The sequence below is a fragment of the Protopterus annectens genome, chromosome 6.part0 (genome assembly GCF_019279795.1).
Source record: "Protopterus annectens isolate FY-2018-M chromosome 6.part0, PAN1.0, whole genome shotgun sequence".
Lineage (NCBI taxonomy): Eukaryota > Metazoa > Chordata > Ceratodontiformes > Protopteridae > Protopterus > Protopterus annectens.
The window spans coordinates 1,670,026,412-1,670,045,358 of NC_056737.1; the positions used below are offsets into that span (position 1 = coordinate 1,670,026,412).

At 44.5% G+C, this 18,947-nt stretch overlaps 1 protein-coding gene across 1 annotated transcript in view; it reads right to left on the minus strand.

Moving 5' to 3' along the window:
- MSH6 (mutS homolog 6) overlaps positions 1-18,947 on the minus strand; it is a 614,863-nt gene that overhangs the window by 251,626 nt on the left and 344,290 nt on the right. Inside the window, exon 8 of the mRNA XM_044075079.1 lies at positions 2,852-3,006. Within this exon, the coding sequence (XP_043931014.1) occupies positions 2,852-3,006 (155 nt within the window). The remainder of the gene's footprint in view (positions 1-2,851; positions 3,007-18,947) is intronic.

An 18,947-nucleotide genomic window follows, 5' to 3' on the forward strand; every position in this document is an offset into this window, starting at 1 on the left:
AATGATTCCCGCAGGAATGACTGCCTATCTCCAAACTCTTGATATTGCAATAAACAAGCAATTCAAGGACCATTTGTGCATGGAACTCAATGACTACACTGAAAATAGAATGGAGAGAAATCAGCATGGAAACTTTGTGAAGCTTAGCCTGCAAGAGGTCGTGACTTGGATGAAAAATGTATGGGATAAAATCACTGACAGCTGTGCTGCCAATGCAGTACGAGCAGGCTACTAGAACAAGCAGTGCTCATTTAAAGAGAGCTCTATTGTTAGGCATGACAGATTGGGGCCAATGGTTCTACAGGAAATGGAATCGCAAGAAATTCAGGGGTTGGAGACTCATGACAATGTTCCAGAAGAAGATGACATGACTGTATTTGAATAACTTTTCCATTATCGGGGCAACAGAATGGATTGCTTCTGCTTTCAGTTTTATTCCCCTCCTCCATTACAAATGTGCTGAGACTTTTCTGCACTTTCTGTTAAGCATGAAATATTGCAGTGTGAAAGCCAAGGTGTAGATATTCTGAAGTTGAAATTTGTGTTGCACTGTTTATGTAGAATTCTCACACAACCTTTAACGCGTTGCTTAGAACTGTTGTCCAATAACAGAGAAGTACCAAATAAATGTTGATTTGTTTACATGAATAAACTGTTGTACCGGGGTTAAGGCATCCCATAATAAGCCTTAATGCATATTTCGTTGGGGGGGGGGGGGTACAAGACGTGGTCTTATTTTCAGGGAAATATGGTATCCTACTACTAAGTATATGCTTGTCAACTTAGGGGCAACTCCAGCAGCTAATGTTGGATGGAGGATGCATATATATTTTAACTGATATGCTGAAAATGTTTTTGTCATATCTGACGTAGGGAACCTTTCTAAAGGATCAACCAGGATGAAACCAACCAGGGTGGCAGATGCCAGAGGACCACCAGAATCCAATCAAAGGCCATGTCCTGAAGTAAAGAAAGGAAACCAGAATCCAGAAATCACAGTTGAGAAATGTTTGTCCAGCTGTCTCTACAAAGGAGACATTACTGAATGAAACAATCACACTTTCAGCAGACTGGCTTTTGGTCACTGCGTTTTCCAACACTTGATAATTCCTTCAAGAATAAGCAGAAAAAAACATTTTAGTCTTCCAAAACCAATGTCACTGCTTAATCTAAAATATTGACTAAAGTGGATCAAGGATGTGAAGTGCATTCTCTTCTCTGTTTGCTGCTCAAGTACAAAAAACTGAGAGATGAACAGACTGATTTAACAATTTGGAAGCAATTTCAACGGTGAATGAGCTTTGGTCCGAAGGTACACCTGATCCTTGCAAAAGGCTAGATATGGAGCCCTACAGCACAGTCTGTAATCTAGACTAAGCAGAGGTGATGCTCATAAGGAAAATAATTTTTCAAGAAACATACTTCAGTGCCCCCAAATCAGCAGATATGAACAAGGAAAAGCAACTGTGTGAACCTTCAAGTTCAAATCCTAGAAAGAGGAAGGGTAGTTAGAGATACAGCACTTCAAGAACTGTATGACCAAGCTAGCTAGTGCTGGGGTCACTATCCTTCCCTCCATACAGTCATAAGCAGAAACAGTGGACACATCCACGATGACCACAAAGGCTAAAACATACAGATGCCCAAGATACATCAGAATGACCTACAAGCTAACAAAAGGAGGCACTCTTCTGCCCAAAATGGAGACCGTCTAGCAGGCACTACAACACTAGCCAGCCCCTGAGGTAGGACCAATCATCTCTCCCCCATCCTAACAACTGGTGATCCCCCTTGGCTGTTAATAGAGTGTCCTACAATACCACAGACCTACATCTGGGGAGGGAGGTAGATAGTGCTCAGGGAGCACACATAGAAGTGTGATTTCACCCATGGAGACCTGGGAAACTACTTCCTGTGTTTAAGGGTTAGGGTTGAGGATGCTTGCTGACAACATCCCTCAAGAAAGTAAGGGACAATCAGCATGGATAGCCCACTGCATGCCCCACCTTCAGCTTTTCTAGCCGAGCATCCACGAAGAATATAAGGCTTAAGCAAAAATAGTCTCAAACCACCCCGATGGATGTCTGAATAACTGAAGCTCTTGGCTGACTCTCATTCCATTGATGAGGAACAAATGGCCATATTGGTCGACAGACAGCAGGAGCAAAATGTTTGGATGTATTTTGGGGGGATAGATATACTCTAGCATATGGCCATAGCTGCAGCATCAGCATAATCAAAGTTCAGAGACAGGACAAATGCCTACGACATATGGCCATATTCCCAAAGGCTGCATTTCTGTAGCTAAGATACGGGCCTCCAACATATTTCACACTTTTGAGAGTTAAAACTGAACTACAAACCATTTTCCAGAAAGACTTGGTGGAACCTCACTTTAGCCAAATGATCCTTGCTGGGCTCCAGCATCAGGCATCTGTGTCCCTAAGCATGAAAGTTGCCAAGAAAGACTGCTGAGGTGGGACTGTTGAAGAGGATGAACTTAAACCCCAAACCATCAAAGGATAATCTCAGTGCCAGATTTGCTATTTCAGTTTCTCATATTTTTTCCAAAACTTTGTAATTACTACAAAGCTTGGTGTCCAGCACTAAGCATGATATTCACAGTTTTTTCTATTAACTGGGAATTAGTATATAATGTGAACACTAGGTGGTTCAAGATAAAATGTTTTTCAGTATTCAAATTACAAACCATGAGCAATTTCCGGAATTCTTCTACAGAAAAGATGCACAAAAAAAATAAAGTTCAGAAGTCAAGCATTTTAAAGATAATTCATTTCCCTTAAAAGTATTATTTCCCCCAAAGCTTACAAAATGCTTATTCGATTCATACCATATGTCCAAGACGTACTGACGCACACCTGGAATAATCCTCAACCAAAGAATGATAGTGTGTTGAAAACAAAGTGCGACACTGGATATTTTCTGCAAGCTCTTTAACCACAGCACTGGCTATAGCTGTTCCATCATACGTTGCCGTGCCTCGACCTGAAAGGCCAGAAGGAAGGAAAGGTATTTAGGAGTATCCTCTATATCTACATTTTAACTAATACAGTCATATCCTGCTGAAGTAAAAAAAAAAAAAAAAAAAAAAAAAAAAAGGCTTCTAATGAACAGATTGCATCAAAAAAAAAGTTTTGATAACCACACACAGTCCCCCAAAACCAAAAGACCAACACTACTGTTGGGTAAGGAGGAGATCAGCTTTATCTATTGCCCAGGTTAGCAAAGCAAGCCTCAAAACGATTTTCATAGTTGATCAGACAATTGAAGGGGGTGACTAACACAACACAACTTAAATCAGCTGCTCTGAGGAAGCCTTTCTCAGTGAGCATGTACAGTTCTATCCCTTCTCTTAGGATCCTTAAAGTTGATCCTACTTTTCTTTCACTCCTTCACATGTACTTCCTAACACTGCATTTGGAGATGCTGTGCAAGAGGCTAGGAAAACATACAGCCCGTGCAAATTTGTCCTTGTAATATTGAGAGCACAATTTGCAAAACAAAGACTACATTTGTAAGGGATATCAGAATATATTATTCAACATGTGACTAAGGGATTCCAAACCCTTCTGAAAGGCCAAATACCATTCTCTACAAATAAGGACCTGAAAATTTGGAGCACATAGCAGAGGGGATAGGTACCAAAAAAAACTTGGTCAAAAAGGTTAACTTTAGTGCTGAAATCAGTAGACTTGCGTGAACAGGTAATCTTGTCAATCATGAAATCAAGGTCAGGAGGAGAAGGGTCCTTCAAATGTAGAAAAAGGTAAAGAACCACTTTAAACAGCTATGTATCCCAGTCCACTGCCTCAAGGTCATGATAGGTAGAAATGATAGAACCCTTTTCCCTGACTGTTAAAGTGATACCTAAAGAAGTGTCAAGAATGAGACAAAGGAACCTGCAAATTGACATCTGGCACAGTGGTATAGAGGGTAAAGTCCTAACTGTGGCCCAAGTGACCTGGGTTCAATTAATTGCACTAACATCTAGCAAGGGAAGGATGGGTATGCCTATTCTGAGGCAGGTCATGTGCCTGCACACGCCTCGTGTTAGATCTCTGATGGAGGCTGGGAACACACATGAGGGACGTGTTCTAAAGGACACTGGCTAAGTCAATATCAAGGTAGGATGGCATGCTGCATGCCCTAATTGAGCATCTTATCCTTTGAAGAACACAGGTACACATGGGGAAGCTGAGAAGCTAGGGCATGAAAGCCATCTAGCAGCAATATGATGCTGTACCAGGACTCCTCAATCTCCTCACTGGCTGCGAGCAAAAGTTGGAGCAAGTCTGGGGAGAACAAGCATGCTCAGTGGACAAGGAGAGGCACTGGGGGTGCAGCCAATGGTCAGCTGCAGGTAGAAAAAAAATTAAGAACCTAAAATGACCAGATGAAGTACAGCAAGATTAATATCCATCTTGAACTTTTTTTTTTTTTTTTGTGGTAGCGCACAGACATTTGTATACAGATATGATTTTACAGCATTTTTGAAATACTTACTGAATTTCCTGGTGAGGAGATTCTCACCAGTCCTCTGCTGAAAATGGGTTTTGCCCAGTCAAATTTCCCACTCAATAAAAGTAAGTAATCTTATTCTTTGTCCACATGGACATTTTCCACTAAGTGGAGTATATCTGACGACCGGAAGATTTCCTTATGGATTCATTTAGGCTTGTGAGGTTTGGGATTACCACCAACCATTAATCAATCAGCATTTGTGCAGTGCTGATGGGGATAACCTTCTCTTCATCCATTTGAATCAGCAGGGAAAATAAGAAGTTATGTACTCACCATACCGTTCCATCTGAGTTTTTCATCTCACCTTCATTCTTTACTGATCGCTTCGGAGCAGATCCATCGGCTCTGGTACGGCCGTTTGCAAAGCTCGAGGTTTACCAGTAGCTCGAGACCAAGCTCCTTAACCCATGATGCACTGCTGGAATTACCTCAGATCTTGTTTGCTGTGTGTACTATAGCCATACAAATGGACTACCCTCCCATGGAGAGGAAGAATTGAACAACCAGGATGAGACCAACCTTTAGGTCAGCTATCAGCCAGGTGGGGGAAGGAGGGAGGAACGTAAGAACGAAGGTGAGATGAACTCCTCACATGGAACGTTATGGTGAGTACATAACTTCTTAATGTGAAGTTGTTCAACCTCGCCATTCATTCTGTATAGATGGGTAGCGTCCCTAGCACTCTCAATCTTGGGTGGCTCACGGGAGTACATTCTTCAGGACCGTAGATCCAAAACAAGCCCTGTCCCTGGAGGGCTTATCAACTTTGTAATGAGTGAAACGTATGAGGTTTAGACCAAGTGGCTGCAGCACAAATATCAAGGGTCAATTTGGCTTGGAAGGCAGAAGATGCAGAAACTGCTCTGGTTGAGTGAGCTTTAATCCTGTGTAGTAAGGGCATATTAGCAGCTGAATAAATGCAGGTGATACAAATCACATAGCCATTTAGAAAGCATTGTTTTAGCCACTGGTCTACCTTTTCTGGCTTCAGAGAATGACAAAAAGAGCTGGTCTGATTTCCTAATATCTTTTGTTCTGTCCAAATAAAATCTGAGCTGCCTGTGAACGTCAAGTTTGTGCAGCATATACTCCAATTTATTAGAATGGTTAGGGAAGAAGACTGGCAAATCAGTGACTTGGTTGATATTAGATTCTGAACAAACTTTGGGCAAAAAAGAGGGGTTTGTCCTAAGCGATACTCTATCAGCATGAGTAATCAAAAAAGGAGAGCTGATGGATAAAGCTTGAAGTTCTGACACTCTGCGGGCAGAAGTAATAGCTACCAGAAATAAGGTCTTCCACTACAAAAATCTGAGATCACAAGATGATGCCGGTTCAAACTGGGGGAGAATTATACGAGACAGCATAAAGTTTAAATTCCAAGGAGAATAAGTAGTTTCCACTGGAGGCCTCATATGAAAAGTTCCTTTGAGAAAGGCCTTGGACAACTTGTGGGACATTATGTTCAGCCCATCAGCTCAGAGATGAAAGTTAGATATAGCAGCCAACTGGACCCAAACTGTTGTGGCTGCCGCTCCTTTATTAAAGATCATGGTCAAGAATTCTAATATGGACATCAGGGGGGCTTGATAAGGATCAATGTTCTGCTTAGAAGCCCATACGGAAAATCTCTTCCACTTACCAAGATATAATCTTCTAGTGGATGGCTTATGGGAAGACAAAAGGATCTGTTTTGTCTCACTGGAAAAATTATGAAGCCTGGCTATGAGGGGAACTGGAGCAGCCAAGCTGAGAGATTCAGTGACTGCAAGGAAGGATGGAGGTCCCTTGACTGTCAGAAGGTCCGGAACTGGGTCCAGAATCCATGAATCCTCCAAGAGATGATGAAGGAAATGGGAACCAAATCTACCAAGGCCAATGAGGGGCTATATGAATGATGGTCCTTCCCAGAGATTTTGCTTTCTGTAAAAATCTGGGTATCAACGGGATAGGAGGAAATGCATAGAGGACACCCGGGGACCAATCGTGTACGAGTGCATCTCTCAGGTCTTCTTCCACAGGGGGAATCGGGGCAAAGTAGCTTCTGCATTTCGTGTTGATGTGACTGGCAAAAAGATTGCAGGAAGGCTGGCCCCATTTGTCCGCAATCTCTTTCTTGAGGGACCACTCATGCAGCAACAATATTGCCCTGCTCAGTTTGTCTGCTATCACGTTGCATCTCCCTGGGATGTGCATTGCCAACAGAAATCGCTGGGAGGAGACAGCCTACTGCCAAACTCTGAGGGCTTCTCGGCAAAGGGGGTAAGACTTGGTTCTGCCTTGTTTGTTCAAGTACCAGACTACTGACATTGTCTGTCTGAATTGCAATTGGTCCTACAGGAAGAGAGCCCTGGAAGTACTGCTCTCATCTCCAGAACATTGATATGCAGATGTGACTCTTGATTTGTCCATGTGCCTTGGGCAGTCTTTCCCTGAAAATGCTCCCCCCCCACCCCATCAGGGAAGTGTCCGTGGTCACAGTGGCTATTGGAGGGGGAAGTACAAAGGGGCATCCTATGGTTACATGGAGACTACGTCCACCACTGGAGATCTCTCTTGCAAGAGTTCGTAATTAAGATAGTGTGAGACATTGGAAGTTCCTGATAAGACCATTGAGTGAACATCAGCCATTGAAGAATCCGCATATGCATCCTTGCTAATGGTATGGCCAAGATCGCTGCAACCATCAAACCCAATACTTAGAACTTCCGCAGCTGGTGCTCTGTCTTTAGATACCAATGAGTTGACATGCTGGCAAAGAAGAAAGACTCTCGATTGGTAGTTGTAGAGTGGTGGTTGAAGTGTCTAACGCCACCCCCCTATAAAAACGATATGCTGCGATGGTGACAAGGCAGACTTTTCTGAGTTGACTGTAATGCCTAAGTGATTTCAGAGTGCCAGAGTGTATTCCCTTGCCTGAATCAGTTGATGCCTGGTGGTGGAGGTAAGGAGCCAATTGTCTAGGTAAGGAAACACCTGGAATCCTAGACGCCTCAGGTGAGCCGTGACCACTGCCATGCATTTGAACACTCTGGGGCTGTAGTGAGACCAAAGGGCAGGGCTCGAAATTGATGATGATTGGTTCCCAGCTGGAAACGCAGGTGATCTCTGGATGGCCTGGCCATTTTTATGTGGTAGTATGCATCCTTGAGATCCATTGAGTGCATCCAATTGTCTTTCCCTAAAAAAGGGAAGCGTAGACTGTAACATGACCATCCGGAACTTCTCTTTCTTCACAAATTGGTTGAGTCTGCTGAGGTCCAAAATGGGTGTCCAGTCCCCTGTTTTCTTTGGAACCAAAAAGAATCTTGAGTAAGTTCTGAATCCTGTTTGGTCTGCTGGGACGGGCTGGATGACTTTCTAGCAACTTGTGGGCCTCTATAGTTGCTTGTTCCCTGCAACTGGGTGGAACATTCAGGATTCTCCTTGCTTGTGGAGGTGGAGTGGAGAATGGTATGAAACACCCTCTGGAAATAATACTTTGTACCCAGCTGTCTTTTGTTATATCTTGCCAGGCGTATGGGTACAAAGATAAGCAATCCCTGACTGCCTCTAGAGCAGGACAGTCGGGGCCTCCTTTCAGGAGCACTGATAGGGCTGACCAGAAAAGTGATCTGTCACCCTGGTGTTGCGAACCCCCTCTGGCACAAGGGCATCATCTTACATTATTACTCCCTCCTCTGCTCCTAGACGGGGGGGTTCACCACGTGTGTCGTGAAAGGCTCCTTGGGCTTTTTGGAACCACATCTTTCCTCCCCTTTGGCCTTTGGGGTAAGGCCAAGTAGGGGAAGAAAAACTGACTCCGACAGCAGACAGAGTCTTTCCCTCCTGTTCACACCTGGTCAAAGTTACCTTCACTTTAGGCCCAAAGAGAGATGAGCCATCAAAAGGGGTGTTCACGAATTAAGACTTAAAAGGGCTCCGCAAAGGAACACAAGTGCACCCAGGAATGTCTTCCGAGAGCAATTCCTGTACCCACTGCCCTACTCATCCCATCGGCTACATATATGAGACGCATGGACGAGTTCTCAATAGAATTCAGGGTAGCAAGCCCCTGCAGCTACAGTACCCGGAAGAGCATCTCCCAACTCCTTAAGGTCTCTTTGCAACCTAGTGAAATGGGTCAAATAGTTCAGGGATCGGAGTGTAAAGGTCACCGAACTAAACATGCGTTTCCCATATCTATCCATGATCCTGGACTCTATTAGGAGGATGGATAGATGAGGAATTCTGACATTTCCTTTTTGGTGGCCCCTGCCACCACCATGGCATCAACAGGGACTCCTTTGGACAAAGAGGATTTATCTGTGGGAGCAGAAATAAACTTGTTAGGCCTCTGAGGGACACGCTCCATGGACTCCAGTGACTCCCACGCCCTCCAAGAGATCAGCTGCATGAGCTCATCGAAGGGAGGACACCCCCAAGAGGTGGAAGGTTGAGACACGAAAGCCTTCAGGAGAAATGACTCGTCCTCAGTAGGGCTTTTGGACTGCCAATCGCCCCTCTGCCTAAGGATCTCTAGTATCTCCACAAAGGGGATATCCTCAGAGGAGGACCGCGGGAACCCTTCCGGCTCATTCAAGTCAGTGTCACATGTTAAAGACTCCTGTGGGGAGTCCAACTGTCTCCTCTTGCACAATCTCTTCCTGGGGACCTCCTCAGTGGGAGTCTCTGGGGAGGTCTCAGAAGAGCAGGGGGCACCCTGTGGGGCTACCTGAGGCACAGGGTCTCTATGCCTAGCCTTTGAAGGCATCACGGCTCCTATGAGAAGTCGAGGAACCCAAAGGAACCGCCAACCCCTCCCACACCGAGGCTGCAGGCTTTGAGTCGGAGGTAGGAGCTGAGCTCATACGAGCCGATGCCCCGAGAGGAAGAGTCTGCACCAAGTTGGTGCGACTATCCGCTCCGGACCAAACAGGAGTGTGTCTGCTCCTGGAGTCCACGATCGGCGCCAAGGACGTCAGAGTAGATGGAACTGAGGACACTGGAGCAGGTCTCGGCTCCACGATCAACAGGTCGGCCCCCTCCGGCGCCGAAGGTGTGGTACGGCTCAGTGGAGGAGCAGTCAAGTCTGGGATAGTGGTCTTCAGTTCCGACACTAGGGTCGGAGCAGACAATTTAGCAAGGCCTGGTGCCCGTAAGCACTTCTGCACCAATCTGTCTATATCCAAATCAGACAAGCTGACAGAAGACCTAGAAGAGTGCACCGATGGTGCCGATTGAAGAAGTGGAGATGTAGGAATCGCAGATTCTGGCTCCAGACATGTGGGCCGGCTCCGAAACGAAAAGACAGTCGGCTCTGAGGTCTGTGGACCCGATATCACAGGATCTTCCAATTTCTTGGACTTTTTGGACAGTTTAGATTCCTTGGAGTCCCCAGAATACTTCAAGGACTTAGAGGACTTGTTGGCCCCATCCTGGTCACTCAATGCTTCTTGAAACGGATGCTTCAGCAAGCCTCTGTCAACTTTCTTTTCCTCTCCAATAAAACCCTAGAGGAAAAAGAGTGGCAAATACTGCAAGACTCCTGCAAATGTACAGCATCTAGGCAGTAGATGCACTGTACGTGGCCATCAGTTACAGGCATCTTTTGCCCGCAGTCTGGACATTTCTTAAATCCAGACTTTGGGTGCTTATCCTTGTCCTCAGACATATCTAAACAAATGCCTTAGGCTTAACACCAAAACCAAGCACACGATAAGCCTAATAAAATGGACACTCAGTATACAAGTATCAATAACCACCTAGGGCAAAAACACCACACAAAGCCTAGAGAACAGTCAAATTTACAAGTATAACTAATAAAACACACACACTATAAACAATGGCCCAAAAAACAAAGGTCAACGCTAGCTAAATGTATATATAAGTAAGAATGCAGATAACTAGGCCAAAACACGAGGCCACTAAAACTATACTAAACTATGCTAAATAGCACACGTGGGAAAAGGGGAGCTTTTAAGAAGCTACACAAAACTACTTCTAATAACTATACTATGGAACAATAGAAAACATTTTTAGAATAACTTGCGAAAACATGCTTTTTAGATGAAAAACTGGCTCGAGCAAAACTGGAACCTCTGATCCGTGCCGCGCCAAGCTAGATCTGAGGTAATTCCAGCAGTGCATCATGGGATATGGGGCTTGGTCTCTAGCTACTGGTAAACCTAGAGCTTTTTAAACGGCCATACCGGAGCCGATGGATCTGCTCCGAACCCATCAGTAAAGAATGAATGGTGAGATTAAACAACTTCACATTGGGTGTTTGGATCAGTGTGTAGCAGCCAGCATAAAACTCTCTCTCTCTGTTAACACGCTAGGTAGAAGAGGTAAAGGTAGAAAAATGTACAGCAGGCACCCATGCCACAGTATAGTGAGCATATCCACATTCTGGGCTTGGCAATTTGCAGCAAAATGTCTGCAGCTGACTATTCTTGTCCAAGGTGAAATATTTCACTACTAGGCGTCACTTAAAACAAAAAAAAAAATACTTGACAGGTGGATCTAGCAGCCATTTGCTATGTTGGAGAGCCCGTTTAAAATTACCTGTAATCACATTTTATGCTGATGGTATATAGGCTGCCTGCAGATATAACCACAGATGCACAACAAATGTCCCACACCATTAAGGCTAACCTGCATAAATGGTATGAATGGGAGCTCCCTCTGATTGTTTATATACATTTTTTGACATTGTCCAGTCACCTTAGGGATCCTGGCTTATGATCTGACTTGAAGCCTTTCAGAAACAGTGGAAAAGCTATAGATGCCTTTACATTCATGTCTTAAGTATGGTCCTGCTCAAAATTGTGCTCACAATTAGGTCTGCAATCTACAGAACAACAAAGTGCTGACCACCTGTGAATGCATGGTCAGGAGCTTATGTGGAAAAGTCAAGGGGCAATGTTTTGGATAACAGTGACAACTGAAGCTTCACACTGCAACACAAATGTCATAAATGATTCCCACCAATAGGCCACATAGGGAACTCAATGTTCTTGGGACTGTATCTGTCCTCTACCCAAGGTAGTGAGCTTCTCTTCAAAAAAAGGCTCTCAGCAGCTCCATTTTGTGTTGATATTGTATGTGTGAGTTTGTCATCAGCAGGACAGGCTGTGAAGGGCAGTTGTGAACTCAAAATCCAAAAAGGAATTAAAATTAGAACACTATCATGGACTTCCAAGTTATTCATTGAATAGAAAAGATAGGTGAACATCTACAATGCTTGGTTTCTAATGTCTTCATGTAAAAGGATGCAAATTTACAATACAAATGATACATGCTACAAGGGACTTCAGTATATTCTGATATCACTAGCAACTTAATATGCATCTCAGACAACAATGATAGTTACTTATAAAGAACTGTACATACAAGCTAGCCATATCCATAAGCCTACAGCTAAGCATGTCAGCCATCTGTAATTAGACAGAGTTATGTACTTACTAACACTGAATCTGTGCTATCCAGTGTCATTATTTATCACGGATGGGTCTTGGATCTGACATCAGATCCAAGCTGGCAACAAATGGGCAGATCCAGAGCTCAAGCTTCTCCCCTTCCCATAATCCCCTGCTGACCTGTAACCCTCAGATTGAGAAAATTCTGCATGAGAAAAACAAGCTATCCCAAAATGGAACCATCCCAGCTCTACCAAATCCACAGAAGGCAGAGGGAAGGAGGGAGGGAATGTGATGAATAATGACAATGGATAGCACAGATTCTAAGTTATTGTAAGTACATAACTATCTGATGCTATCAGAGTCATTATTCATCACGGATGGGGCACCAGATCCATCTTACAGTGCGAAACAAGGGTGTGGAGATTAGACCAAGCAGCAGCAGCACAAATCTCATCCAAGGAAAGCCTAGCTAAGAAGGCTGACAATGTAACTACAGACCTAGTAGAAGGGGCCTTAACTGGTCTGGATAACTCCATACATTTGCTATCATAAATGAAGGAAATGTAACTAGCAATCCATCTGGAAATGGTCACTTTAGAAACTGCTAGACCCTTTCTATTGAGAAAAAGCCAAGAAAAGCTAGTCCAATTTCCGAAATTCCTCAGTCCTTTTCAGATAGAAACATAATTGCCTAAGAACATCTAAACAATGCAATATGTATTCTCCTTTATTCGAATAATTAAGAAAGTAAACCGGGAGTTGTATGGATCCTCAGAGGCCACTTTTGGAATGAAGTGCTTGTCCTAAGGGACACCCTGTCGTTGTGGAAGACCATAAACGGAGGTTTAATGCTTAGAGTCTGCAGCTCAGACTCTTTTGGCAGAAGTAAGGCCACTAGAAAATGCTATTTTCCAAGACAGAAACTTGATCTCATGAGAAGCAGCAGGTTTGAAGGGCTTTTGTGTCAGACTGCACACCAAGATCAAATCCCGTGGTGGGGAAGGATATTTAATAGGCGGTCTAAGGAGAAAAATTCCTTTGAGAAAGGCTTTGCACAGTTTAAAAGAGAAGGTAGGCTCCTCAATGTGGAAGTTAGAAATGGACGCTAACTGAAGCTTGATTGTAGAAAAACTTGCCCCATCCTGAAAGACAGAGGATAAAAAGAGTAAGATATCAGGAAGTAGGGCTAAAAAGGGATCTAAATTACTCTGTCTAGCCCAAACAGAGAATCTTTTCCATTTACTGGAATACACCTTCTTAGTAAATGGTTTTTGAGGTGCCAAAATAGTGTTCCTCAGGATTACTGGAACTGCAGAAACCATGGGGTAAAACAGAGTCTGGAGTCTGGGAAGTGGAAGCCTCCATGGATGTGAAATGAGATCCGGGATGAGATCCAATATCCAGGGCGGATACTTCAGCTGAGACTGTAATAGGGAGAAAGTACAGTTGTGTACACTTACCATAAATGTAGATGTTAGAGTGTCTCCACTGTTGCAGTCATGACTGTAGGGTTCTCCCCTGCCGGCAGGCAGTCCTCGGTCGGCCAGAATCCCAAAGTCTGGGTCCGGCGGCGGCTATTCGGCCATGCTCCCTGACGTCAGAGCGCCAGGGAGTATAAAGCCGACGCCATGTTCTCCAGTTTTTCTTGCCCCAGATGTCAGGAGTCCCAAAATGAATAAGGTCCCATACCCTTTGCAAATACACCTCAGAAGAATGGTGAAAAAAGGAACCACACAAAAGTAAAAATAAGAGGGGACAGGAGGGAGGGAAACCCAGACTGCAACAGTGAAGACACTCTAACATCTACATTTATGCTAAGTGTACACAACTGTACTATGTTCATCGTGTTTCACTGTTGCAGTCATGACTGTAGGGTAGAATCCCAAAGCAGAATGAAAGGGAGGTGGTCATAAAGAAGGGGCGGCTAAAAGGCCCTGCAAAACTGCAGAAGCAAAGCCTGCCCTAGACTTAGAGTAGAGAGGTAGATTGTAGTGCTTTGAAAAAGTAAGCACTGAACTCCAAGTTGCAGCTTCCAAAATGTCTTTGGTAGGAACTCCCCTGAGGAAGGCAGCGGAAGTGGCAGCAGCTCTGGTGGAATGAGTCCTTATACTCCCTGGGATTTGCTTTCCATGGTGTGTATAGCAAAATCTGATTCCATGAGCAATCCATTTAGAAATGGTCTGTTTTGAAATGGCTTTACCTTGGGAGCTTGAAGCATAAGAAACAAACAATTGCTCTGATTTCCTGATGTCCTTGGTTCTGTCCAGGTAAAAACGTAGTTGTGTGTGTACATCCAAGGAATGTAAGATCCTTTCCCCTTTATTTTGAGGAGTGGGGAAAAAAGTTGGCAAGTGAATAGTTTGATTTAAAGCCACTTTGGAAACCACCTTAGGCATGAAAGTAGGATTCGTCCTTAAAGACACCCTGTCTTGATGAAAAATAATATAAGGTTCCACAGCCATAAGAGCTTGCACCTCAAACTCTCCTGGCATTGGTCAGATCTAACAGGATGGCTGTTTTCCAAGATAAAAACTTGATGTCAGAAGTGGCAGCAGGCTCAAAAGGAGGCAAGGTGAGCTTTTCCAAAACATAGTTGAGATCCCAAGCAGGAATGGGAGGAGATCTAGGGGGCCTTAAGTTCTTAGCTCCTCTGAGAAACTGTCTCAGGAGCTGGTGGAAAAAGATTGAAGGGTCTGTATTATAAAGAGCAGAAACAGCAGAGGCATGTACCTTAATGGAAGAGAAAGAGAGACCCTTATGTAAGAGGTCTGTCAGGTAAAGTAAAATCAAAGGAATGTTAGGAAGAAGAGGATCAGAATCCTGAGCCTGCATCCAGGAACAAAATCTTTTCCATTTTCCTGTATAAGACTTTCTAGTGCTAGGACGTCTGGCTTCTAAAATGACATCCATAACCTGCTTGGGTAGGAGAGAATGAATCAAAGACCCTGAATTAACCAGGCCGCCAGGCTGAGTGTTCTGACATGGGAGTGTAGAACCTGACCCTGGTGGTGGGACAGAAGGTTCCGAGTCTGTGGTAAAATCCAAGGGGGCTCCAGACAAAGGTTTTTCAGAGTTGGGTACCAAAACTGTCAAGGCCAATTTGGGGACAGCAAGATTATCATCTTGGACTTGTCTTGCTTGATCTTTAATACCCGTGGAAGAGGAAGAGGCGGAAAGGCATATCCCGAGAGGTTTCTCCAACTGAATGATAGTGCATCCACTTTCCAAGCTTGTTTGTGGAAAGTCCTGGTGCAAAAAATCTGTAGTTGATGATTGAGGTGGGATGCAAAGTGGTCTATGTGAGGACATCCCCAGACTGCTGTTATCTTGAATATTCCGGTGTCCAGCATCCACTCGTGTGGGTCCGAAAGGTTTCTGCTCAGACTGTCTGCCAGGAAGTTTTGCTTCCCCTGGTAGAAACTGAGCTTGAAGGTCCAGATTGCAAGCTAGAGCTGTGTTCCACAGATCCATGGCTAGTCTGCAAAGGGGGTAGGAATGAGATCCTCCTTGCTTGTTTATGTACCACATAACAGTGGTGTTGTCTGTCCATATCAGTAGTTGTCATGGTTGTAGAAGATTCCTGAAGGCCAATAGGGCTTTTTGAACGGCTAACATTTCCTTTAAATTGATATGCAGGTGCTTCTGATCCTTTGTCCAAAGGCCTTGCAGACAGTTGCCCTGAAAATGGGCTCCCCAGGCATAATCTGAGGCATCAGTGGTTAGTATCAGAGTGGCAGGAGGCAGGCAGAAGGGTTTTCCTTTGTTTGGAGTACATGCCTTGGACCACCAAAAGAATTCCTTTTGAAGACAAGGCAGGACGGAAATCAGTATGTCTAAACTGTGGCAATGCTGAGACCATACACTTTTTAGGTACTACTGTATTTTCCTCATATGTAGTCTTGCATATGGTACGAGAAGGATGCAGGAGGCCATGTAACCCAAAGCCTGCAGGAATCTCCTTGCAGATAGCTGAGTTAAAGTTGCCAAGGTTTTGAAAGTTGAAGCCATCTGTAACTTTTTCGTATGTCAGAAATGCCATCTGGGTTGTTGTGTTTAGAGAAGCGCCTAGAAAAATTATCTGTTGTGAGTGAGTCAATTTTGACTTTATGTTTACAGCGAACCCCAGGAACTTGAGAAGATTCTGAACAAACTGTAGATGCTGGAGTAAGACATCCTTGCTGTCTGCCTGAATAAGACAGTCGTCCAGATAAGAGTAAATTTGAATTCCCTTGAGTCTGCAATAAACTACTACTGGCGCCAGGCATTTGGTGAAGACCCTGGGCACAGTAGACAATCCAAAGGGCAGCGCAGAGAACTGAAAGTGCCTCGATCCGGCCTTGAACCTGAGGTATTTTCTGTGGTCCTGCCTGTTGGGAATGTGTAAATATGCCTCCTTTAAATCTAAAGTTACCATCCATGCATTTTTGGTCAGCACTGGAAGAAGCTGTAGACTGAGTAAGCATCTTGAATTTTGGAATCTCTAGAAAAGTGTTCAAGACTGACAGATCCAGAATGGGTCTCCATGAATTTTGCTTCCTGGGGACTAGAAAGAGCCTTGAGTAAAAACCTTGTCCCATCTCTGAAAGTGGAACTAGTTCTATGACTTTCATAGCCAAGAGAGCTTCCACCTGGTTTAAGGCCTCTGTCCATTGATGTTTTGGAAGATCTGGCCATCTGCTTGGCCTTGGTAGGGTATGAAAATGGAATTTGTAACCTCTTGAAACCACATCCAGAACCCACTTGTCTTGGGTTATAGGAGTCCAATTTTGGTGAAAAAGAGAAAGTTTTCCTCCGAGAGGGGCTTCCAGGCAAGAAGTTCCTACAGCCCAACAGAGGGAGTCATTGAGTCCGTTTCCTATGAGCTTGCGACCTGTCCTCTCCTCCCCTAGGGGTGGAAGCAGTCCACTGTCTCTGTCTATAAGAGGCTTGTGTTTGAGGCCTTCCTCGGGAGCGCCTGTATCTACCCTCTCTGAGGCCTGTCTGAATTGGGAAAGGACCAATTTTTAGTGGGCCAATTCCTACTAAATCTGGGTGGCTGTACTTGTAAGAAATCTTTAACTGTTTGCATGGATTTTGCCTTGTCCTCCATCTTTTTAATCACCTCTTCAGCTTTAGATCCAAACAAAACATTATGCCGAGCAGGAGCATCCAATAATTTAGCTTTTACTTGATCTGGCAAATTTTGTTCCTTTAACCATGCATGCCTTCTAATTACTGTGCCAGAGGCAGCAGCCCTACAAGAAGCCTCCAAGGCATCAAATCCACAGTGTAAACCATGCTTCCCAACTTGTTCAATGGCATGCATTAAGTCATGTAATTCCTTATCTGCACAGGCGGAAATGGAAGTTAGCTTTTGTTTTAAAAACCGACAGGAGAAATTGCTGGTATTTCAGCATATGAAACTGACAATTTAAAGCCCTTATAAAGTAGCAGAAGTGCACACTTTTTTGCCCCATCTTTCTAAAGATCTGGAATCCTTCTCAGTGGGAATGGGGTTTTTAGCAGAAGCGGCCTTAACTCCCTTAGGACCCTGAGAAATGGTTTCAGGGTCAGCAGTAGGGTTCTTGTATAAAAACTGGTGGGAATCAGGAACCCTGTAATATCTGTCAGGCTTAACAGGAGCTGGAGAAAGAGTCAGGGGTTAAGTTAGCCTCCGAAAAAGCATCATCCACAATATCCAAAATAGGAGGAATAGCCAGGGGTCTATGTTGGGGAAGAAGAAAATCCCTTAATGTTTTCTTAGATTCCAAATACTCCTGTCCTTCCCAGTGGAAATGTTCCCTCATTTCATGCAAAGTTTTCCCAAAAGAGAAGTCCTCAGGGGGAGAAGCTGAAGGAATGGATTCCTCAGCATCAGAATCCTCATAAGGAGAGAAAGAATAATCCTGGTCAGAAGAAGAAACTGAAGAAACAGAAGCCTGATCAGAGGAGTCATAATAAACTTCCTGCCTTGGCCTTTTATCGGGAGGGGGATGTGAACCCCTAATCATAGTAAGTCCTCCACCGTCTTAAGTAACTGTTTCTGTGACTTGGGAACCGGATCAGAAGAGGCCTGTGTTGCAGTCTTTGATTTGGAAGGAGTCTTTGTCTTTGCCTTTATTAGAAGCGGAGTAGGCCTGAAAACCCCTTCGGAAGCCGGTACCTGCACAGCGGCTCCAGACCCATCCGAAGGAGCATTGTCCGAAGGTCCTGCAACAGAAATATTCAAAGGCCTAGTTGGCTCCTCGTGGGAGTCCGTTTTGGGCATCGGTTCCGAAATGGCCGACGACAGGGGCTGCAAAAACGCCTCACTGACTACGGCCGAACCTGAAGCTGGCTCTGCTTGAACGATATCGTCTAATTTGGACCTCGGAGGGCTGTCTTTGTCCTTGCGTCGCTTGTGAACTCCGGTAGCCAGAACCGTATCAGACGACATTTTGTAATTAAAACGCCTACCGAAGTAATGAAATGCAAAATCGTACCTTCGTTTAATAGTACGTTGATTGAATCTAGCACAAAACCGACAACTAGCCACGTCGTGGTCAGGGCCTAAGCAAGGAATACAGTAAGAATGAAAATCCTTATGAGGTATTTGCTTCCCACATGAAATACAATTAACTTTTTCTGACATCGGACTGGAGCAAGAAAAAAGTTTCCCCAATGGGGTACTTAACTGAGTAGGAGAAGAAGAAAGTCTTCGGACTGAAGTTTGTTCAGAAAAAATTGTCAGGAGTCAGCACTTGCGAACTGCTATCACTGCACGGCAAGAAAGACTGGAGAACATGGCGTTGGCTGTATACTCCTGGCGCTCTGACGTCAGGGAGCATGGCCGAACAGCCGACGCCGGACCCAGACTTTGGGATTCTGGCCAACCGAGGACTGCCTGCCGGCAGGGAAGAACCCTACAGTCATGACTGCAACAGTGAAACACAATGAACATCCATGGTTGCCGAGGCCAGAAGGGGGCAATGAAGATGAGAGGGGTCTTCAGGCGGTGAGCTTTCTGCAATACCTTGGGAATCA